The 26056-nt window shown below is 33.1% G+C and overlaps 1 protein-coding gene across 1 annotated transcript in view; it reads left to right on the forward strand.

Moving 5' to 3' along the window:
- The window catches only part of ADAM2 (ADAM metallopeptidase domain 2), a 99802-nt gene that overhangs the window by 785 nt on the left and 72961 nt on the right, over window positions 1–26056 (forward strand). Inside the window, exons 3-6 of the mRNA XM_068532026.1 lie at window positions 5295–5350; window positions 9011–9089; window positions 17712–17788; window positions 21330–21498. Of these exons, the coding sequence (XP_068388127.1) occupies window positions 5295–5350; window positions 9011–9089; window positions 17712–17788; window positions 21330–21498 (381 nt within the window). The remainder of the gene's footprint in view (window positions 1–5294; window positions 5351–9010; window positions 9090–17711; window positions 17789–21329; window positions 21499–26056) is intronic.

Here is a 26056-nt window from a genome sequence, read left to right on the forward strand (position 1 = left end):
GTTTTTCATCTCTGCACACTTTCTGAATTTTATATTTATACCCAATTTTTCTTAAATGGAAGAGCCCTTTTGAAAATGAACCAAGATTAACAATGTTTCATAGAAATATCGTGCAGTGATGCTTATTATCAAAGTCCCAAGGCCCATCTTCTAAATCTCTTTCCCTCTTGAGTGTCTGAATAATACCTGACCTGATCCATTTAGAGTCTCTTGTCACTCATTCGCCATACAATATTTGGAGGATTTTTAGTAGTTGTTAAGTAAGCCTATGGCATCCCTATAGGGGATGGCAATCATTTGATTTAATGAAGTGTTGTATGAATAATTTTTATGTCTTGATTGCAAATATGTTAATCATTAAGAATTCTTTTTATGCCATCTTAGTGTATCTTGGTTCAGGTATTAGTTTTCTCTTTTTTATTCTTTGAATTAATTGAAAGTTTCTTATCTTTTTTACTAAATTCTAGAATCATTTCTAAAGAAGTGAAGTGTGTTTTTTTAAAACACCACACCTTAATTTTCTTTTTGATTGGTAGTAAATGTTTAGATAATTTGAATGCAAATATTTCCTTATCAGCTACCTAGTTGCCACCCTAATACAGATATCACAAGCTTAAAATTTTCAATATATAATTTATAAGGGAATGAATATTTATGAAAACTTTAAATCATTTAAATAGAAAAAAAGAGGTGAGACATTTAACAGCATTTTAAGAGTATTTTATTTTTTTAATGGAAAAATCTGTGGAATTACTTGGTTATATTAGAAAATGTACACAGAATCTACTTAGAGGGAAATATCTTCAACCGGGTTTCACCAAATACTATGACAGTAATTCTCATAAGAGAAGTAAAAAAAAAAAAAAAATCTGTCCTCAACTGTCAAATTCATGAGGGAAAAATTTTGACTATTTTGTTAATGTCTCTAACTCCAGTGCCTAGAACAGTGCTGGATACATAATAAAGGATTAATAGTATTTTTTGAACTGATAAGGCTATTGTACCTACCAACTTAACAAATGCAACAAACATAATATGAAAAGTGTATGTTTATAATTATTATAATTAATAAAGAATATACCACAAGAGAATATTCAACTTAAAAAGACTAGGAGGTTTTAAAAATAACTGAATGGAACTTCTGTACATGAAAAATATAGTATCAGAGTAAAATCAAGAATTAACAGTAGCCAGAGACAGCTGAAGAAACTAAACAGATGCAACATATAAACAACTCAAGGAAAAAGAGGAGAATTAGAGGCTTAAGTACAGAACAATTACAATTCCTGGAAAAGAGAGAAAAACATCTGGAGTAGAGGTTATATTAAACATAGATGAACTGAGATCAGGTATCACAACACAGAATAAATAAAAGAGTACATTAACACTTTTCAGATTACAAGAGAAGAAAATAATTTAAATAATGTACTTCAGCAGTTAGAAATTGAAACTGGGACAAAGAATAACATAAAAGCTGGAACTGATGAAAAAGTATGAATATGTATACCTCAAAACAAAACAAATTGAATATATAATTGTAACTGTAACAAATAAAAGAATATAAAGCATATATACATCTTGGTATAAAGGGAATTAAAATTTAAATAAAACTGTTAAAAATTTTGATTGATTAAATTTATGAGAAATTACATATATTTCAAATTGAATTTAAAAATATATACCTACAAGAGAAACACCTAAATCACAAGGGAATAGAAAGGTCTAGCACAAAAATAAGAAAAATTATACAAAGCAAATAGTAAAATATTTTATCAGGCACAAGTTGTCTGTAAGGCAACACAAATAAAAGTATGAAAGATTTTAATAGGGATGAAAAAAGTGGACATAGTGATACATAGAGCAGAAATTTAACAAATGAATAACACAATGAATAAATGTGTCAACAAATTCAAAAAACCTTGAGGAAATAAGCAATTTCATAGAAAAACAAACTCCTGGGATATAGGGAAAGATGAAAATGCCCAACACTTTAAAAAATTTGAATCTGAATATAAATGTCTCTTTCTCCCTCCTCAAAAATACAAAAACAACCATTAAAACTAAGTCAAAAGCTAAATTATTTTACAAATAAATACAACCAAACATTTAAGAAAGACATAATTAAAACTCATAAAAACGCAAACAGCAAAAAGGAAAGGAGTTAATACTGCTGAATACATAAAGGCAATATTACCTTGACACCAAAAACAAAGAAGGACAATATAAGAAAGAAAATTTGGGACTGAATTAATTCATGAGTATATGTGGCAAACATAAGAAATATGAGAAAATCTAATATAACAAAGTATTAAGAAATGACCAATGGCTTGTTTGTTTTTTTGTTATTGAGTTGTATGAGCTGTTTGTATATTTTGGAAATTAAGCCCTTGTTGTTCACACCATTTGCAAATATTTGCTCCCAGTTAGTTGGTTGTCTTTTGTTTTGTTTATGGTTTCTTTTGTGGTGCAAAAGCTTATAAGTTTGATTAGGTCCCATTTGTTTATTTTTACTTTTATTTCTATTGCCTTGGGAGACTGACCTAAGAAAACATTGCTATGTTTTATGTCAGAGAACGTTTTACCTATGTTCTCTTCTAAATGTTTTATGGTGTCATGTCTTATATCTAAGTCTTTAAGACATTTTGAGTTTATTTTTGTGTATGGTGTGAGGGAGTGTTCTAACTTCATTGATTTACATGCTGCTGTCCAACTTTCCCAATACCACTTGCCAAAGAGACTATCTTTCATCCATTGTATATTCTTGCCTCCTTTGTCGAAGATTAATTGACCATAGGTGTGTAGGTTTATTTCTGGGCTCTCTATTCTGTTCCATTGATCCATATGTCTGTTTTTATGCCAATACCATGCTGTTTTGATTACTGTAGCTTTGTAGTATTGTCTGAAGTCTGGGAAGGTTATGCCTCCTGCTTTGTTCTTTTTCCTCAGGATTACTTTGGCAATTCTGAGTCTTTTGTGATTCCATATAAATTATAGGGTTATTTGTTCTACTTCTGTGAAAAATGTCATGGGCAATTTGATAGGGATTGCATTAAATCTGTAGATTACTTTGAATGGTATGGTCATTTTAATAATATTATTCTTCCAATCCAAGAGCATGGGATAGCTTTCCATTTCTTTAAATCATCTTTAATTTCCTTTATCAATGTTTTATAGTTCTCAGCATATAAGTTTTCACCTCCTTTGTTAGGTTTATTCTTAAGTATTTTTTTGGATCTGATTTTAAAAGGGTTTTTTTTTTTTTAAACATTCCCTTCCTGATATTTCATTGTTAGTGTAAAGAGATGCAAAAGATTTATATGTGTTAATCTTGTATTCTGCTACCTTGCTGAATTTGTTTGTCAGTTCTAGTAGGTTTTGTGTGGAGTCTAAATATGGGCAGAAGACAGAAATAGACATTTCTCCAAAGAAGACATACAGATGGCCAACAGGCACATGAAAAGATGCTCGACATTGCTAATTATTAGAGAAATGCAAATCAAAACTGCAATGAGGTATCACCTCATTCCAGTCAAAATGGCCATCATTAAAATGTCCACAAACAGTAAATGCTGGAGAGGGTATGGGGAAAAGGGAACTCTTCTACACTGTTTGTGGGACTGTAAACTGGGGCAGCCACTGTGGAAAATAGTATGGAAGTTTCTTAAACAACTAAAAACAGTGTTACCATATGATCCAGCAATCCCATTCCTGGGCATATATCTGGAAAAGACAAAAACTCTAATCGAAAAGATACCTGCACCCCAGTGTTCAAAGCAGCACTATTTACAATAGCCAAGACAAAGAAGCAACCTAAATGTTCATCAACAGATGAATGGATAAAGAAGATGCGGTTTATATATACAATGTAATACTACTCAGCCATAAAAAAGAATGAAATAATGCCAACTGCAGCAACATGGATGGACCTAGAAGTTATCATACTAAGTGACATAAGTCAGACAGACAAAGACAAATATCATATAATATCACTTATTTGTGGAATCTAAAAAATGATACAAATGAACTTATTTACAAAAGGGAACCAAACTCACAGACATGGAAAACAAACTTATGGTTACCTAAGGGGAAAAGGGGGGTATAAATTAGGAGTTTGAGATTAGCAGATACAAACTACTGTATATAAAATAAACAACAAGGTGTAGCACAGAGAACTACATTCAATATCTTATAATAACCCATAATAAAAGAGAATATGAAAAAGAATATACATAGGTATGTATAACTGAGTCACTTTGCTGTACACCAGAAACTAACACAACATTCTAAATCAACTGTACTTCAACTAAAAAAAAGAAAAAATAAAAGAAAGAAATGACCAATGGCAAAATGCAATTTACATCTAAATTGTTAAGATGATTGAATCTTAGAATATCAATGAATTAACTACTTTTTAGAATTATATGAGGAAATGAATATGCATATAGCATTAGGAGCAGTAAAACTATTGTGCAAAGTTCAGTACCATATATGATAAAATAACTTAGCAATAGAAGAATGTAACTTAACTTTGTTAATCCTATAAAATAAACCTCTTAATCCTATAAAATTTAAATAAACGTTAAACATTTTAAAACTTAAAATAAATTTTAAAGATATAATTTACACTACATAAAAATCAAAGTCTAAATAAATGTAACAAAGGAAAGCAAAACCTCCTCACTGAAGACAACAAAACCAGATGAGAGGAGGTAAAGATCTATATAAATTGAGTAGATCTTATGCTCATGGATTGGAAAGCCCAATAATGGAAAGAGGTCAAGGTTCCTCAAACTGATCTATAAAGAGCAAATTTTCCATTTGTAGACATTCTTTCTTAATAAAATCCATGAGTATTGCATCCAAACTTGGAACAAATTTTATAAAATCTACAAATATTAAACATTCTGTGCTGTTAATTCTTGCTATACTATATAAATTTTCTATTCAGCAATTTAGTTATACTCTTCCATTTTAAGCATAAATTTTGCAATGGCCTCAATATTAAGCTAACACAATTACTGGATGCAAATCAACAATATTTCAGGGTCTATCTTATTGCATAAGTGTTAATAAGAAAGTGTACCAATTATATTCTTCCATCTATCTTTATTATGAAAGCAAATATTTAAATATCTGATTCCATTGGAATAAATCAATATTAAACTATAAATTTTCCTCTTTTTTTATTGTATTAGTGTGCTTTAGAATGTTATTATTGTTAATATAAAATGATAGTTTTTCTTTTTAACATTCTTCTCACTTTTCTTTGCTTTTTTAATATACTCTCCTGCCAGGTGTCCTACAAAATTGTAATTGAAGGGAAAACATACACTGTGAACCTAATGCAAAAGTAGGTGACCTACATTATTTTATTACCTGTCTTTGTTCTATTTATAATTATTGTTCATATTTATCCAGAAAGTAACTATTTTGCATTTGTAAATATTTCTAGTTGCTGGCTATTTGTCTCCTATTTTATGCTTAAATGTTTAAAAACATTTTAAGCCTATATAATAAATATCTAGGACCTGAATCCATATGTATGCTCCCATCTTTTTCCTTCCCAGCAGCATCAGATTTCTATTTGACTATTTATGTGGTTTCATGGGGGATGAATTTTGATATTTTTCTATTTTTATCAAGACATAAATACGACTTGTTTTTGAGTTCTCTTACATTCAACTATATTTGAAAGAGCATAGTGGATTTTTGAGTGGTAAGAACAGTGATTCTTTAAATTAGTTTACATATCAGAACGTATTAAGGGCTTAGAATACAACTGTAATGAGCCAAACTCAATCCCATGCCAGCTAATGAAATTGGGGAAAAAAATAAGCACACCATATTTGGGAATAAAGAAAAATCAAAACAGTAGTGGTCATTTTTAAAATGGGTCCTTTATTAAAAGTTTTGGTCTATTTGTCTCTTTATAATAAATCTTGATAGCTTAAAGATAAGGTCTTTCCAACCTTTTCTTCATCAAGAATGTTCTGGCTTTTCTTACTACTTTTCACTTTCATATATTTTATAATAAACTCTTCCACAAAGATATATCCATAGATATTGATTCCATAGATATATCCATAGATAGTGACTTCATTGAATCTACAGAGTACTTTTGGAGGAATTTTTCCTGTCATTCCCTTTTAATTTTTTGTTCAGTCTGGATTTTTTTTTACTGAGTCTGAAATTCTTTTAATGCAGTCCAAATTATTATTTTCTTTGTAGCTATTATTCTTTTCGTACTTTATTTTATTTATTTATTTATTTATTTTTTAACATCTTTATTGGAGTATAATTGCTTTACAATGGTGTGTTAGTCTCTGCTTTATAACAAAGTGGATCAGTTATACATATACATATGTTCCCATATCTCCTCCCTCTTGCGTCTCCCTCCCTCCCACCCTCCCTATCCCACCCCTCTAGGTGGTCACAAAGCACCGAGCTGATCTCCCTGTGCTATGCAGCTGCTTCCCACCAGCTATCTATTTTACGTTTGGTAGTGTATATATGTCCATGCCACTCTCTCACTTTGTCACAGCTTGCCCTTCCCCCTCCCTCTTTTCATGTTTAAAAAAAAATCATTGTCTTCCTACAGTCATGAATCCAAGCTGCCATTTTTTTCTAATAGCTTTTATTGTTTTCACTTTCATATTCAACTCTAGAGTTCATCCAGAATTGATGTTTGTGTGTTTCATGAGCATGGGGATCAAGATTCAAATATTTTATCGTATCAGCATCCAATGGATCCAACACATGCTATTGGGAAAAAATATACTTTCCTCATTGCACTGTAATGAAATGTTTGTAATAAATCAAATGACTGTTTATGAGTAGGGTATCTTTCTGGACTATTTTCTCTTATTTTATATGTTTACTCCCGAGCCTATTTATCTGAACAGATATCACACTATATTAAATACTCTACTAGGTCTTGTTACCCAGCCTTGTTCAACAATTTTAAGATGTCCTTGTTTTTCTTGATCCTTTAATTTTCCATATAATGTCTGAAGTCACCTTTTTTCTTTGTACCTTTTATTTTATATTCTTTTTCGTTCATAGTCTCCATTTTAATGAATCTATTATTTTATATTATACCATCTTCCCTCAATTAAATTCTTTGTTATACAACTTTTTACTATTCTTTTAGTATTTTCTCTAGATTATCGTATTAATCCCTGAATTATTAAATCTAATATACATTATTATTTTCCCAGTTATCATACATTGTTAGATCTTCAAACCTTTTAATTTCACTTCCCTTCTACCTTTTCATTATTTTTCCTGTATGCTTTTAAACCCCAATGAGATATGACTATTATTTTTTGTATAGTCAATATCCCTTTATAATTAAGCATAAATTTACCCATTCTGTTGCTCTTCATTTTTTCCTGCGTTTGTTTCTATCTGCAGTTAATTTCTATATGTCTCAGGAATTCTCTATATTTCTATTGTAGGTCTGCTTGTTTTTGATTAATTTGTATTCAATGTTAAATATTAACCTTACTCTTAAGAACTTTTTTGCTGGAATAAATTCTAGGATGACCTTTTAAAAATGACTTTTGTCCTTTAAAAGTATTATTCCGTTGTCTTCTGGCTTTCCTCGTTTCTATTGACAACTTAAGCTATCAGTCTTATTGCTGTTCTTTGAAGGGAACATCTTTGTTTTCTTCTTGATACTTCGAAGGTTTTATTTTGGTTTTCATCAGTCTTTAAAACTATATTTAGGGGTGATTTTTCTTTGCTTTTATCTTGCTCAAATAAAATAGGACTTACTGAGTCTATATCATCAATTTTGAAAAAAATTTGTTCTTATTTTCAGAGATTTTTAAGTTTAGCTCCTTGGCTACTCTGTGCAACTTCAAAATTTGGCAAATGATTTTACAGGGAAAGAAGCTATGAATCTGATGCAACTTAAATATTCATATTTTTATTCCAGGACTGCACAGCCACCAAAAGTTCTGCTTGTTTCTAGGTTCCCCAATAATAGCTTTCTCCCTGGGCCAAGCATGGATATTTGACTTCTTTCTTTGCCAAAAAACAGTGCCTGTATATCACTAGCTAAGTCTCTTTATAGGACTTTCAACCCAGAATCTGTGTGTTCCCTGGAGCTCTACCCCACTGTGGGTTATTTTCTTTTTTTGTTACAAGAATACAAAAAGTTTTGCTCTGTCAGCGGTTTGGCTCTTTGACCTTTTGCTTTCACAAATCCAGACTGCCATGGCTGCCACAAATCTTTATGCTATACTAATTGGAAAAATGAAAATGAGATACCTACACCCACACTTTCTCTTTATAGTGCCTTTTAAGCATATTCTTCCCATGTTACAATGTATTTTAATGTGAGATCTCCACCTGATCTGTTGAATTCATTTCATATTACTTCAATACGTATTGACCATTTGCTATCTTCCAGATATTCTTCTAAGAGCTTGAGATGCATTAGTAAACAAAATGGATATGAATTTTATATTGTTATCAGATGAGACTAATAATGGTATGATAAATAATGGATTAGGAAGAATGTTAGAAAGTGATAAATGCTTAAGCGAAAATATAGAGCAAACTAAAAAGTGTCATTTGGAAATCTTATGCTTTAATAATTGAGAAAGTTGCAAATTTTTATAAACTTGTCAAGAGAAGCCTCAGTGAGACGTGGATATATAAGCAAAGACTTGAAGTAGATGAGACAATGAGCCTAGTTGAAGAACATCCCAGGAAGGGGCAACAGCTAGTGCAAATACCCTGAGACAAAAGTTTGCCTGTTGTGTTTAAAAAACAGGAAGGAGGACAGTGTGGACAGTAAGGTGAGTGAGGAGAGGTCTGAAGACTAGAATTTTTTGAGCAAAATTAAAACTAAATCCATGTACTCAGAGAATCTCTCCCTCGTGCACTCTCTCTCTCTCCTCCCCCTACCTATCTATAATAAGTATAATAAAAGAAATACCTTTTCAAAATAAAATCTAGGAAACAAATTTTCCAATAAATACTTTTTATCATTATTTTACAGAGCTTTCTTACCACATAATTTTAGGGTTTATGGTTATAATGGCACAGGAAGTAAGAAACCTCTTGAACAACAGTTTCAGGTATGATTTTTATTGCCTGTTTTACCTTTGTTATATGAGTTTCTGTGACTGTTTTACTTAGGGTCCACATGTCGCTAGAGTATAACAGGCTGGAGTTATGTTTTGTTTTGTTTTGGCATGAATGTAACCATTTCCTTTTGATGATGTGTCTCGAATTAGCTTTGTGACACAGATGATTAACCAAACCACAAATGATAGTGATGCATTTAAGCTATTATTTCATGATGAGGCACACGTATGTGTTTATGTACCTGGGCCAAAAGGGTTGAATATGGAGTGAAATACTTAAAATGAAAAGACATGACTTAAATCAGGAAAGCTAAATCTAGGAAGAAAAGGAAAATCCAAAGACTTGTCTGAAGTATGTTCAGGGACCAAATAAATACACATTAAATTTCATGCACATTTAGGAATATATTAAATTTTCATCTACTTGGAATGCTTGGAGCTTCATTTAATAAAGTTTGCCATTTGTTGTAAATATAATAGAGAAGTGTGCATAGAATTTCAAGGAATACCCATGTCTGAAACGCTGTTTTGCTTTTTACATTTGCCCTGCCTTACCAATTCCTGTATTTTTTTTTAATTTGCATTCCTGATTTCTACGTAGCGAATTAACCACTACTTTGAAATTAAAGCATTTTTATAGAGACTAAGCTCTTAACAGGAGAAATAATAGGTATGGTGAGTTCTTTAACTTTTGCCTAACAGAGTAGGCAAATACATGTGAATCATCTATGGAGTTCTCTATACAAATATATAAATAATGCATACTGTCAAAAAGTTTTATGATATATACACACGTGCATATATACATAATATTATAGACATACTTATGTATACACACACAATATATGTGTGTGTGTGGCAATTTTTGTGTGTGAGTGTGGTGAAAAAGAGAGGGAGAGAAACAGAGTTAAAACAATGAGACAACGAGATGCACAGGGCCGCAATATCCCGCACCTGCATTTTATGTAATTCTGCCATACCTAACACCTAACTCTACTTCCTACCTCCCAGGAGGTAATCATGAGAGACAGATGTATAATTCAAAAGAAAAAGCAAAGATGTTTTATTTATAACCTGGATGTAATAAGTTATTGAATGCTGGCCTCAAATGCCATGTGGGTAAATTATGTTTGCCAAAGCTGCAAGCCTATCTTCAGTGTAGGAAAAACCAGGAAAGTTTATTAAATTAGGTTAGAAGCATATAAATCTATTTTTCATAAATTCCACAAATGATTTTCATCCCTAAAAGTTATGTTATCTTGCTAACTAAAGATGTATCTACACGAAAACAAAGCAACCAGTTGGACACAGAAAGAGTTTGTTCCTAGTATCTGCAGTTTACTTTATGATCTCTCCAGGACAGAGAGATACTCATAATTGTTAAAAAGTAAAATTACCAGATGGCATAACAATCCAAAATGTGTATGCACATAAAAATAGACTTCAAATTATAAGAGGCAGAAATTGACAGAAATGAAAAAAGAAATAGGTAAATTATTATTATTGAAGATTTAAACATTTCTCTCTCAATAATTGATAGATGAAGTAGAAAGAAACTCAGCAAATATGTTGATGCCTTGAGGAGAACTATCAACTTGATCTCATCAACATTTGTAGGCGACCACACACAGCAGCAACATTCTTACTGTTGCTGAGTTCATACACATTCTTTTTTGAGTGCTAATAGAAGAATGAACAAGATATAATAAAGGAAAATAGTGCAAAAAATGACAATGATAAAAATAAGAAAAAAACTGGAGAAAGAAATTACATAATAATAATAATAATAATAAACTTTTGATTCCTCCATCTCAAAATTTTATCCTATGCTGACCTAAAAATGATTTATTTATTAATTTCCAACTTTTCCAATCAACTTATGTATAAGGTTGATATAATTTACTGATGGTTCTGAAGAATTAAATACATTATCAATCTGGATAATACAAACCACATTTGGAAGGAAGTGGATGAAATGTGGTGGAAAGGCAGAGGTATTTTACCTTGATTGTATAAAGTATGATTTATACAGATGAACCTGTATATGGGACCACAGTGAAAAAGTACAAATATGATAAGTCAATGAAATATTTTAAAAATATAAGATACTGTTTTAGTCTATGTCTACAGATACCACGCAGTAATTTACACATGGAAGGTTTAATGTAAAGAATTATTCATTGTAACAAGGATTAGAGTAAAAAAATAAGAAGTAAAGAGAACTCTAAAGGTCATAGGAATATCAGATACAAGAAGCAGCCAGCAACCCTAGGACTGGGATAAAGAAGATAGTTTCTTTGCCCCAGAGTTGAGATTGTTAAAAGTGGCACGACCGTGGATCTTCAAATAGGACAAGTCGCTGTGGTGCTGTACCAAGAGATCTTGCTGTAAAATTTCTCTTGAGAACCCTCTGGAAATCTGTCCTTTGGGTAGCCAGGAAAGCTGTTCATAAGATGTCTCACCAAAGTCACTTTGCTACGGAAGGAGAGGGGCCTAGATGATGGGAGGATACTACTGGCTGATGGGTGCTAGAGACCACCATGCACCGAAGGATCTGGGTACTAGAGAATCTCCAAGCAATGAGGGATCCTGGCTTTGCAAAAAGCTGTACCCTCTGCAGGAGCCTACCAAGCTAGCACACTGGAACCAAATAGCAAAGCTCTCTTCCCATGCTCTCCAGTACCCTTTACTAGCAAAGCTTCAGTGCCACCTGGCAAAGGAAAAAATAATTAAGAGGCTCATATTCATTTGCACAAAGCAGGCAAAAGGTTAATTTGAAGCTGAGTAGCAATACATCAATAATTGACAGAGCCTACAACTTTGACTACTTAGTGTCTGTATGCACTCTTTTATACACATTTGAACTCTGGAAAAACAACAAAATCACCCTACATTTCTATTTATCAAGATTCAGCCAACCTTTTCCCAAGTAAAGAAATTCTCATTCTTCCCTCAAAATGATGACACACACAGTCACAAGTCACTGTGTCCATTGCTAGCTATATTAAGTTCTCCACAAATTTATTCACAATCCAACTGAATACTATGTTAACATGAGGTTAAATTAACTTGTAAAGTTAACCTCCAACCACTTGCATGCAAACTGATAACAGGAAGAGGGAAAAAGAAGAAAATGGTTAGCACATACAAATAAAGATACATATGCATGTGACAAGCCAAGAGAAAAATATGTAAAGCTACTCTAGTCTTCATTTCTGTAATAAGTCATGATTGCTATGTATGACTTCTTTTTCCCACTACCTGCTCCCCATTTCCATTGCTCTCAACCAGAACCTAAGCTTGTTATGGATATTCACCTAGCAGAATAGCACAAATCTTCACTCCCAAAGGGTTTGCATCCTTAATCATATTTTATTTTGGTTGCTATTAGACTCAGGTGGGTTCAAGACACAGCACTTCTTTAAGCAACAAATTTCCCTATTGTGTTCAGAATCAGTCAGTCCAGCCACTGGGTTAGCCTGTTTGTGCAGTGGCAAAAGGAGCTCGAAATATCCAGTTGGAAGTTTCATCTTCCAAATTAGTGGAATTTTTATTGTGTCCCCAGGTGAACAAATTCCCCACTGGGGGCTAGAAGCTAAAAGTTACTGGGACAGAAAGCAAAATGCTACAAAATGGTTATTAGGTATAATGGTGGGAAGAGACACTCCCATTTCAACACCTTACTTCCTGGACCTATGTATTGTGGTTCTCAGAAAACCATGCCCTATAATGGTTTTGATTCAAACATAACCCCAGCCTTTCAGAGTAATGTCTCCCAACTACTATGGTAAATGAGTATTCAGTAACCTGGTCTACCTTTCAGTTAGGCCAGCTGCTTCCAGATGACAGAGTATATGGTAAGACATGTACATAAACCAATTGCTGCCCTTAATTTGCTGAGAAATAAGTTTCTGTATCAGACACAACACTGTGCAGAAGCCACGGCAGTGGGTAAGGCATTCTGTGAGTCCACAAGTTCTGGTGCTAGAAGAAGCACCACGGACAGGGAAGGTAGTTTTTGTTTTTTCAGGGAATTTAATCCATTTACCTACATCATCTAATGTTGCCATACAATTATTCTTAGCATTCCCTTAATAATCCTTCTATAAGGCTGGTAGTAATATCCCACTTTTATTTCTGATTTTAGTAATTTGATTCCTTTCTTTTCATAGTCAATCTAGCTAAATAAAGATTTGTCAATTTTGTTTATCTTTTCGCAGAGCCAGCTTCTGGTTTCATTGATTTGTTCTATTATCTGTTCTTATTAATTTCACTCTAATCTTTATTATTCCTTTTCTTCTGCTTAATTTAGGTTTAATATGTTCTTCTTTTTCCTGTGTTATAGGTGGTTGGATAGGATATTACTTTGAGATCTTTCTTCTTTATTAATACATGCTTTTATATATATAAATTTATCAAAAGCACTACTTTAGCTGCATCCCATACATTTTAGTATGGTGTGTCTTCATTTTCATTTTCCTTAAATATCTTCTGGTTTCATATTTGATTTATTATTTAATCCATAGGTTATTTAGGGATATGATATTTAATTTCCACATGTCTGTGAGTTTCTCCAAATGTTTTCTGTTAATTATTTCTAAAAAAATGTCTTTATTATCAGAAAACATACTTTTATTAGTTCTATACTTTTAAACTGAGGCTTTTTTAATGGATTAGCGTATGGTCTATCCTGGAAAATATTTTGTGTACACATTAAGAAGAATGCATATCTTGTTGTTCTTTGGTGGAGCATATTACAGATGTTTGCTAGGTTTACTTAGTTTATGATTTTTTTTTCAAGTCTTATATTTCCTTGCTGATCTTCTGCCTAGTTGTTCCATCGATCGTTGAAAGTGGCAGAGAAGAAGAAAAGAAGTCTTCAACTATGTGTTGAGTTCTCTACTTCTCCCTTCATGTCTACCTATTTTTTTATGCACTATGGTGCTGTATTTGGTACCTATGTTTACAAGTGTTATATCTTCCTGATGCATTAAACCTTTTATTAGTATAAAATACTGCTCTTTATTTCTAGTAACAATTTTTTCTTTTAAAGTCTACTTTGTCTGATATAAATATAGTCAGTCCAGTTTGCTCCTGGTTGCTATTTACATGATAATCTTTTTTCATTCCTTTAATTTGAGTCTGTCTGTGTCTTTGAACTTAAAGCATGTTGTCTTTCAACAGTTTATAGTTGTCTTTTCACCTTGTCTGACAATCTGCCTTTTATTGGATTTTGTAATTCAATCACATTTAATGCTATTATTGATATAGTTATATTTGCATCTGCTTTTTACTTTTTGTTTTTATGTGTCTCATGTGCTTTTGTTCCTCTTTTTTCTCTTTTTAGTGTTTTTTTTCCCTGTTAGTTGGATATATTCTACTGAAGAATTTAAATTTCCTTAATGATTTTTCAATATTTTTGAGTCATATTTTTAGTGATTTCCCTAGGGCTTACCTTACACATTTTAACTTATCAGATGCAGATTTAGATTTATATTACCTTAATTCCAGTGATATATAGAAACATTGCTCCTATAAAACTCTACTTCCCTCACATTTATGGTATTATTGTTGTACATATTACATCTATTAATGTTACAAACCCAACAGTACATTGTTATAATTACTTTACTATCTGCAGTCCTTTCCTTAACCCAGTACCTCTTTGTTTCCACTCACCTCCTATATGCTGTTATTGGCAAATATATTTCCTGGCCCCAATAATAGGCCCTATTCATATTATTTTACTCAATTGATTTTTAAATTATTTAAGAGAAAAAAGGGGGAAATACGCATTTATATTATGTTTTTTAATTACATAATAACCTGTTTGAGCTCTCTTTGGATGTTTATGTGGATTTGAATCACTATCTGAGATCGCTTGCTTTCAACCTGAAGAATTTCCTTAAGTATTACTTGTAAGGCAGGGCAATTAACAACAAATTCTCAAAGTTTTCATTTATATGGAAATGTCTTTAGTTTGATTTTGTTTCTCATTTTTCTTACTGAATTTTTCATATTTTCTTGTATGGCTATTTATTTATTTTCTCTTAGGACTATTTGTCCTTATGTCCACTTCTGGGGGGATTTAAATTGTCATTTACTTATTTTCATCAGTTTCACTAGGGATCAGATCTATAGAGTTCCTCATGATGTCATACCAAAAGTTAACTCTCCATATCTTTATTTTTGAAGAATAATTTTGCTTAATATATAATTCTAAGTGCCAGGGTTTTTTTTCTTTCTCAGCATTTTTTTTTTGTTCATTGTGTCCTGCCTCCTTACATATGTGTGTGTGTGTGTGTGTGTGTTTGTATATATATACGTAAAGAAGTACCATTATTTACATCACTACTCCTATGAATGTTATGTGTTACTTTTCTCTGGTTTATTTCAAGATGTCCTCTTCATTTTTGGTTTTCAGCAGTTTATTATATGATTGGTACCTTAGGTCTTGTGGAAATAAATAAAAACCAAGCAAATGAGAATAAACAAAGGTTACTTATTCATAGCAAGGAAGTCATCCACTGTCACTTGCATTTTGGCAGATACTCAAAGGCAGGCAGAAGAGTGGGAAAGCTTTATAGTGGAAGGAAGGGAAGACCTCAGGTGTGCTCTGATTGAAGGTTGTTGCTGGGGGCTGCTGTAGATGGGCTAACTATGTGATTGGAGTGTTTATTTGGCTTTTCTCTCCTTGGTTCTAAGGTGGAAGCAGGGACAAAAATTAGGGAAGCTGAAAGTTTTTATTTTATTTTTTATATATTTATTTATTTTAAATTTAAAATTTTATTTTATTTATTTATTTGTGGCTGTGCTGGGCCTTTGTTGCTGTGCGTGGGCTTCCTCTAGTTGTGTTGAGCTGGGGTTACTCTTCGTTGCAGTGCACGGGCTTCTCATTGAGGTGGCTTCTCTCGCTGTGGAGCACGGGCTCTAGGCGCACGGGCTTCAGTAGCTGTGGCTCGCAGGCTCAGTAGTTGTGGCTCGCGGGCTCTAGAGCGCAGGCTCAGCAGTTGTAGCACACGGGCTTAGTTGCTCTGGGCATGTGGGATCGTCCTGGACCAGGGATTGAACGGGTGTCCCCTGCATTGGCAGGCAGATTCTCAACCACTGCGCCACCAGAGAAGAACAAGCTGATAGTTTTTAATCAAGTCCTTGTTATTGGGACTGATTGCTATATAAGTTATTGGTTAGCTTCCTGGATTGTTACTGGAGATAGCAGCATGACTTCCCACAAAGTCAGCTATTTATTGTCAGTAAAGAGGTTGGTTTCCTGCAGGTCAGAGTTCTATTTTTATATATGGTGTGGCCATTGCCCATTTGTTTGTTCACTGTCTCAATCTATAAATGTGGTTTCTCACTAAATTTGGGGAAATTTTGGCCGTGATTTTTTCAAATACTTTTATACCTATTTTCTCTTTCCATTTTTCTGGACCTCCAATTAAACGTATTTTAGATAACATTGTCCCACAGGTTGCTGCAGCCATATTCCGTTTTTAAAGCTTGTTTTCTCTCAGGTTTCTTTCAGATTCGATGGTTTCTATAGATCTGTATTCTAGGGTTTTTGTTTTTTGTTTTTTGTTTTTGCTGGGGTTTTTTTTTTTGCCATCTGCAGTGTCAGTAAAACATATCCAGTATATTTCATTTTAAATGTATTTCTTTGTTCTAGAATTTAGAGTTGACATGTTTGTAACATTTTATTTCTCTGCTGAATTTCCTAATTGCTTCCCTTATTATGCCCAAAATTTCCTTTATGTTCTTCATCATGTTTTTAATATCTGTTTTAAATCCATTTATTTACTAATTCCAAAATCCAGTGTTATTTTGAAGTCAGTTTCTTTCTGGTTTTTCTTTTGACTATGGGCCATATTTTTCTTTTATTCATATATCTAATATTTTAAATCATATAGAGGTAATATTCCATGATACATTGGAGAGCTTGTGATTCTTTCCTCTAAAGAGTTCTCAGGGTCAGTAAGATTGTGTTTTTTGTTGGAACATTTGCTACTTTGTGCTGCCCTGCCAAGGGGAGGCCCTCAGTATACTGAAAACCAGTATAACACAAAACTCAGTAAATGCAGTTTCCTCTTTCTATTGTTGATTCCCTTCTCTCACCTTTTCTTGCCTGCCTTTGTTGTTGGAGTTTAAAAAATAATTTTTCAGAGTCTACATTTGTCATTGATGAGAAGGCTAATCCAATGCAAGCTACTCTGCTATTATACTAAAGTAATCTTGAAAAGAAAAAATTATCTTTTGGGTTTATTTATTTTTTACATCTACCTTGAAAAATTAAGTCAGAAGAGTTTGAAGAAACAAGTTTTTGATGATTTTTACCTTGATCCTAATGATTGGGTTGTCATGTTTCATTTATAACAGAAAAAATCATGGAAGTGTACTTATTCTTTGGGACATGTAGGGACAGTTTTGGAAAATTGAGCCAAATGTTCATCTAATGATGTTATAAATTCATTTTGGAAACAATTAGTGTTTGACACATACATATATATATATGTGTGTGTGTGTGTGTGTGTGTGTGTGTGTTTTAAGTATTTGAGAATAGTGCATTTAACATGAATTATTCTAATAGAAATATATGTGTTTATCTTTATTTTTCAGAACTTATGCTACTACCAAGGGTATATTGAAGGTTATCCAAATTCTATGGTGATCGTTAGCACATGTACTGGACTCAGGTTGTTATACATAATTTTATGGTTTCAAAAAATGGAATTTTTAAGAAATAATTTTCAAATTTGAAAAATTATAATCAGAAGCTTTATTTTTATTTTTAAATTAATTTGATTGGAGTATAGTTGATTTACAATGTTCTGTTAGTTTCTGCTGTACAGCAAAGTGAATCAGTTATACATATACGTATACCCACTCTTTTTTAGATTCTATTCCCATATATAGGTCATTACAGAGTATTGAGTAGAGTTCCCTGTGCTATATGGTAGGTTCTTATCAGTTATCTATTTTATATATAATAGTGTGTATATGTCAATCCCAATCTCCTAAGTCATCCCACCCCACCTTCCCCCCTTGGTAACCATAAGTTTGTTTTCTACATCTGTGACTCTATTTATGTTTTGTAAATAGGTTCATTTGTACCATTTTTTTTTATATTCCACATATAAGTGATATCATATGATATTTATCTTTCTCTGTCTGACTTACTTCACTCAGTATGACAATCTTTAGGTCCATCGATTTTGCTAAAAATGGCATTATTTCATTCTGTATTTATGGCTGAGTAATGTTCCATTGTATATAGGTACCACATCTTCTTTATCCATTTCTCTGTTGATGGACATTTAGGTTGCTTCCATGTCCTGGCTATTGTAAAAAGTGCTGCAGTGAACTTTGGGGTACATGTATCTTTTCAAATTATGCTTTTCTGCAGATATATACCCAGGAGTAGGATTGCTGGATCATATAGTAGCTCTATTTTTAGTTTTTTAAGGAACGTCCGTACTGTTCTCCATAGTGGCAACACCAAGTTACATTCCCACCAATAGTGTAGGAGGGTTCCCTTTTCTCCACACCCTCTCCAGGATTTATTGCTTGTAGATTTTTTTGATGATGGCCATTCTGACCAGTGTGAAGTGATACCCCATTGTAGTTTTGATTTGCATTTCTCTAATAAGTGGTGATGTGATGCATCTTTTCATGTGCCTCTTGGCCATCTGTATGTCTTCTTTGGAGGAATGTGTATTTAGATCTTCCACCCATTTTTTGATTGGGTTGTTTCATTTTTTTGATATTGAGCTGTATGAGCTGTTTGTATATTTTGGAGATCAATCCCTTGTCGGTCACTTCATTTGCAAATATTTTCTCCCATTCTGTGGATGGTCTTTTTGTTTTGTTGATGGTTTCCTTTGCTGTGTAAAAGCCTTTGAGTTTAATTAGGTCTCATTTGTTTATTTTTGTTTTTATTTTCATTACTCTAGGAGGTAGATCAAAAAAAGATCTTGCTTCGATTTATGTCAGAGAGTGTTCTGCCTATGTTTTCCTCTAAGAGTTTTATAGTATCCAATCTTACATTTAGGTCTTTAATCCATTTTGAGTTTATTTTTGTGTATGGTGTTAGGGAGTGTTCTAATTTCATTCTTTTACATGTAGCGGTCCAGTTTTCCCAGCACCACTTATTGAAGAGACTGTCTTTTCTCCATTGTATATTCTTGCCTCCTTTGTCATAGATAAGGTGACCATAGGTGCATAGGTTTATATCTGGACTTTCTAGCCTGTTCCATTGATCTATATTTGTGTTATTGTGCCAGTACCATACTGTCTTGATTACTGTAGCTTTGTAGTATAGTCTGAAGTCAGGGAGCCTGATTCCTCTAGTCCGTTTTTCTTTCTCAAGATTGCTTTGGCTATTCGGGGTCTTTTGTGTTTTCATACAAACTGTGGAATTGTTTGTTCTAGTTCTGTGAAAAATGCCATTGGTAGTTTGACAGAGATTGCATTGAATCTGTAGATTGCTTTCGGTAGTATAGTCATTTTCACAATATTGATTGTTCCAATCTAAGAACATGGTATATCTCTCCATCTGTTTGTGTCATCTTTGATTTCTTTCGTCAGTATCTTATAGTTGTCTGAATACAGGTCTTTTGCCTCCTTAGGTAGGTTTATTGCTAGGTATTTTATCCTTTTTGATGTGATGGTAAGTGGGATTGTTTCCTTAATTTCTCTTTCTGATGTTTCATTAGTAGTGTATAGGAATGCAACAGATTTCTGCACATTAATTTTGTACCCTGTGACTTTACCAAATTCATTGATGAGCCCTAGTAGTTTTCTGGTGGCATCTTTAGGATTTTCTATGTATAGTATCATGTCATCTGCAGACAGTTTAACTTCTTTTCCAATTTGTATTCCTTTTATTTATTTTTCTTCTCTGATTGCCGTGGCTAGGACTTCCAAAACTATGTTGAATGAAAGTGGAGAGACTGGACGTCCTTGTCTTGTTCCTGATCTTAGAGGAAATGCTTTCAGTTTTTCACTGTTGAGAATGATGTTTGCTGTGGGTTTGTCGTATATGGCCTTTATTATGTTGAGGTAGGTTCCCTCTGTGCCCACTTTCTGGAGAGTTTTTATCATATATGGGTGTTGAATTTTGTCAAAAGCCTTTTCTGCATCTATTGAGAAGATCATATTGTTTTTATTCTTCAGTTTGTTAATGTGGTGTATCACACTGATTGGTTTACGTATGTTGAAGAATCCTTGCATCATTGGGATAAATCCCACTTGATCATGGTGTATGATTCTTTTAATGTGTTGTTGGATTTGGTTAGCTAGTATTTTGTTGAGGATTTTTGCATCTATGTTCATCAGTGATATTGACCTGTAATTTGTGTGTGTGTGTGTGTGTGTGTGTGTGTGTGTGTGTGTGATATCTTTGTCTGGTTTTGGTATCAGGGTGATAGTGGCCTCATAGAATGAGCTTCTGAGTGTTCCTTTCTCTGCAATTTTTTGGAATGGTTTGAGAAGGACATGTGTTAGCTCTTCTCTAAATGTTTGATAGAATTCGCCTGTGAAGCCATCTGGTCCTGGACTTTTGTTTGTTGGAAGTTTTTAAATCACTGTTTCAATTTCAGTACTTGTGATTGGTCTGTTTATATTTTCTATTTCTTCCTGGTTCAGTCTTGGAGGGTTGTATCTTTCTAAGAATTTGTCCATTTCTTCTAGGCTGTTCATTTTATTGGCATATAATTGCTTGTAGTAGTCTCTTATGATCCTTTGTATTTCTATGGTGTCAGTTTCAACTTCTCCTTTTTACTTCTAGTTGTATTAATTTGAGTCGTCTCCCTTTTTTTTCTTCATAAGGCTGGCTAAAGGTTTATCAATTTTATTTATCTTCTCAAAGAACCAGCTTTTAGTTTCCTTGATCTTTGCTAAGTTTTAAAGTGAGGCATGGCTTATAGTGGGAAATTGTCATTGGAAAAGCACAGCATGGAGACTCTTGTACTGTCTCCTACTCTTCTCCTGAATTAAGATTTTTTAGTGTATGTGGAGACCACAGAGTACTAATAGCTTGGTAAATACCAATAGCATTACTACTCTGTTCCACTCAGTAAATTTGTGGACACTCGGTAACTTTTCCTTACTTCACCACATAAGGCTAAGAATGAAAATAATCTGCATACTATTAAAAAAAAAACTGATTGTGTCATTTTATTGACTTTGTGAAAAATGAACTATTTTATTTATTCACTTAGTTTTTGGAATTTGTAGGGGCTTACTACAATTTGAAAATGTAAGTTATGGAATTGAGCCCTTGGAGCCTTCAATTGGTTTTGAACATGTGATTTATCAAGTAAAACATAGGAATACAGGTGCTTCTTTATATGCTGAGAAGGATATTGAGTCAAGAGAAAAACCCTATAAAATACAAAGTGTAGAGGTAAGTGATCAGTTGAGTAAGCTGTATGGTTATTACTATGCAGCAATATAAACAATGTATTTTTTCTGATAAAAAATTATTTACATTAACATATGTATATGAGAGAGAGAAAGAGAGAGAGAGTGATACCAGAAACTTCATAACATATTGTAAGTCTTAAAAGTAGTCATTCAGTTTTCCAGAACACCAAGATGGCATTTTCTGCTGTTAGTGGCATTTTTCCCTGTGATCCAGACCTTTGTTGTCTGCAGATGCTCTCCTTTCTCCATATCCGTTATATCAAAGTTTTGATATAATAAACATAAGTGACATTCACACAAATATTGAAGATGCTTACCTAGGATCCTGAGAAGAATCACTAGTGTCTTTTAAGGCAACTGCCTCAGGGTAGGCCATTATATTTTCCTTATATCCTTATCCAGGGATGGAGAGACTGCTTCTACTGGCAAAGAAGACTCATCAGAATTTAGAAGTTTAGGGACTTCCCTGGTGGTACAGTAGTTAGGAATCCGCCTGCCAATGCAGGGGACATGGTTTCAATCCCTGGTCTGGGAAGATCCCACGTGCCATGGAGCAACTAAGCCCGTGTGCCATAACTACTGAGCCTGCACTCTAGAGCCCACGAGCCACAACTACTGAGCCCATGTGCCACAGCTACTGAAGCCCGCATGCCTAGAGCCCATGCTCCACAACAGCAGAAGCCACCACAATGAGAAGCCTGTGCACAACAACTAAGAGTAGCCCCCACCCGCCACAACTAGAGAAAGCCCGCGCGCAGCGATGAAGACCCAACACAGCCAAAATAAATAAATAAATAAACAAATATTTATAAAAAAAAGAATTTAGAGATTTTAGTGACCCCAGCTTCATCAGAGTTTCCCATATACCCCCATTCCAATTTTTAGGATCTTATTTCTTCCAGTAGACACCCTGTGAGGGTGGAAATTCAATTTGTGTTGTAGTTCATCCACTCACAAAATGAGATTCTGGGTTTGGTTTTCAACAATCTCAGCTCTGCACCAACAGTGGCTAAGGGTATCTTTCAGGAAAGACACTTCTCCAGGGAAACAGAACCAACAGGATATATGTATATGTGTGTGGGTGTGTGTGTATACACACACATATATATTTGATATAAACACACACACCCACACACACACAAAGAGAGGGAGAATGAGAGAATTTAGGGTAGACTGTAGACTGGCAGGCTGGAGACAAGGGAAGAGTTGTATTCAAGTCCAAAGGCAGTCAGCTGGAAGGATTCTTTCTTGCTTACAAGGTAGTCTTTGCTCTAATAAGGCCTTCAACTAATCAGATGAGCTCCACACATATGATGAGGGGTACTCTACTCCACTAAAAGTCCACCAATTTAAATGTTTATCTTATCCAAAATCATTTTCACAGAGACATCCAGAATAATTTTTGAACAAAAATCTGGGCCTTGTGACCCAGGCAAGTTCACAGAAAAAATTAACCATCACACCAGGTTTACAAAATTTATTTCATATTTCCTCCAAAAGTTTTATTCTTTAATCCCTTACATTTCAATATATGATCCAATTTAATTTAATTTTTGTATGGAGTGAAGGAAGCTCTAAATTCATCATTTTTCATATGCATATCTAGTTTTCCCAACACCATTTGTTGAAAAGACTCATGTTTGTTCCACTGAATCTTCATGGCCCTTTTTTCAAAGATCAGTTGACCATAGATGTTAGGGATTATTTCTGCACTTGCAATAATACTCCATTGATCATATGTCTATTCTTATGCCAGAGCCACACTTTTTTTTTTTTTTTTACTACTATACCTTTGAAATAAGTTTTGGAATTAGTAAGTGTACATCCTTCAGTATTGTTCTTTCTCAAGATTGTTTTGGCTATTCTTGATACTATCAATCTCCAAATAAATTTTAAAATTCACTTTTTTTCAATTCTCTGAAAAAGCAAGCTGGGATTCTGTTGATTCTGTAGATTAATCTTGGAAATATTGCCACTTAACAATATTAACTCGTCCTATCCATGAACATTGAACAGTCTTTTGTTTTTAGGTCTTCTTTAATTTTTTGCCACAATCTTTTGTATAGTTGTCTTCAAGTTGTCAGCCATACTTCTTATGTTAAATTTATTTCTACAAATTTTGTTATTTAAATGCTATTTCACATTTAAAATTTTATTTCAAATTTGGATTTCTCATTATTCATGTTTGGAAATTATTGACTTTTGTATACTGATTTCATATTCTGCAAACTTGTTTAAATTGGGTATTAGTTTTTTATTGTACTCTTTGTAGTTTTCTATGTACAAGATGATGTCATCTTAAATAAAGACAGTGTTCTTCCTTTTCAATTATGATGCTTTTAACTTCTCTTTTATTGCCTACATGCCCTGGTTAGCATGGTGTTGAATAGGTGAGAAGAATATCCTTGTCTTGGACCAATTTTAAGAAGAAAGTCCACCACCATTAAGTATAATGTTAATGGTGAAATAATATAAAAACTTTCTGGAATTTTCAACTCACTTTACTCTCTGATAAAATTCTCCTGCTTCACTTTCTATCTCACTTTCTCTGACTTTTCCTTATATACTCATGTTCTAGATAATGATATTTCTTGTGTTATGTCTCAGGTTTTTGTTTGTCTTGTATATTGTCTTGTATATTTTTTCATGGCTTTATCTACTGTGATTTATAGATCTCCCACTCTCATTCCAATTTTTTTCTGAGTAATTTATCTTACATTGGACATAATGACTGCCCAAGTTAAACAAAATACACAAACACGCACATTAACTATCTACCTACTTATCTATTTATCTATCTATATCGTCTATCATCTATCTATCTATAGTCATCTTCATGTCCCTCTCACTTCCTGAATATTCTTACCAGTGGGCTTTGGTATCTTTTAACTTTAACTTTTTAATCCAACTATATTGCAATTGGATCATTTAGTAGTGTTCTCCAATCTTCTTCCCTAGCTCCAATTCTTTAGTATTTATTTGACCAAAGCAAACTTTCATGCAATTGATGTCAACTTTATATAGCACATTTCCAAGAAATTGGTTTTCTTTATTGGCTACTTTCTTTTACTAAATAAAATAGCTTTTGAGGTCTTCTGAAATCTTAATACCTGCCCACCTTCCCAATATACAGATTTCTTGGCATTCTTTTATGCATCTTTGTCTTAAATTTTTAGTTATTTTGCTAAAACGGACTATATCTTTTCCCCATGAAAGCTTATTGTCCAGTAAATAAATGAATAAATTATAATCAAATAAATATCATCAATCCCTATCTCAAAGATGAAAATAAACAAGGATTACTTCAGGAAATGTAAGTCAACTAACACTTATGTTGGTTAAAACAAAGAAATAGCTTTGAATCCCTCAAAACATTAATATTTTGTTACTTTCAATTAATATAAATGTTTATTTTTCTCCTCCAGTAAAGTAGTGTCATTTCCTTGTTTAGGCACTTCAATGAAAGGATGGAATCCTATAAGCAAAACTATCATGAAGCATTCGGTGCTTCCTTTTGGATGGAAATGAAAATAAACCAATTAGACCATAAGGGGATTTCATTTGCATTAAAAAAAAAAAAGAACCCTCAAGTCTCCAAGGTTTTAAAAGAGAATTTTTAAATGGAGGGAAAAAATGAATGATCATTCACCCCTAAATTTGTCTTACTGACCTTATTGACTTTTTTTCCTTTAAATTACTATAGTCTTCACTTTTCTCTGCTAAATCCTAGATTTGTTTTTCCCTCTTTATTGCTCCTCTTTATGTTAAGGAAAATGGTTTAACTAAATTGTGATAGTTTTGAACTTTCAAAGGATTAAATACCAGTGTAAAAAGAAAAAAATTCAGACATTAAAATATGCATAATAAAAGTTTTCTCAATTTTTGAAATTTGATCCTCCTTTTCTGCTTCTATATATTTGTCCAGTGCTTATACACGGTATGCTATTTTAGTAACAAACTATTTTGAGTTAACTGCACTACAGTCTTAAAGTGCCCACAAAGACTGTCTTCCAAGTTTTCCCTAGTGCATTCCTCCTAGGTTAACGTCATGTAAAAATAATGATGAACATAAGTAATATTTTATTAAACGTAGTTACAACAATTATTACTTGTTGGCAGAGTGTAAATCACACAGATCATAAGCCCATCGGGCCTCACGTTTGTGCCTAATTTAACCACTGTGGTCTAATTGAATGACATCATAACCAGATATCCTGAGATATCTATGGTGCAGTTTAAGAAACCCAGTCATTTTGTTTCTCTGTTGCTCACTTTTTTCTGCGGTGATTTATGCAAGGATTAATTTTATCCTTCAGATGAAATCCCACCCCTCTAAACACAGAGATGTGCCCCTACTCTTTCAAGGTCATAGATAAAATCATACAGCATAATAATGTATAATGGAATCATTAAACGAACATAAATACACACATAATGGCAAGTCAAGGGAAGAATTTCCTCAGGGAAGAGAATCATATGAGTAGCCCAGTACCAGTGAGAATATGGAGAATGGAAGGTAGAGGAAAGTTATTTTCTGA

This window comes from Eschrichtius robustus, chromosome 21 (genome assembly GCF_028021215.1).
Source record: "Eschrichtius robustus isolate mEscRob2 chromosome 21, mEscRob2.pri, whole genome shotgun sequence".
Lineage (NCBI taxonomy): Eukaryota > Metazoa > Chordata > Mammalia > Artiodactyla > Eschrichtiidae > Eschrichtius > Eschrichtius robustus.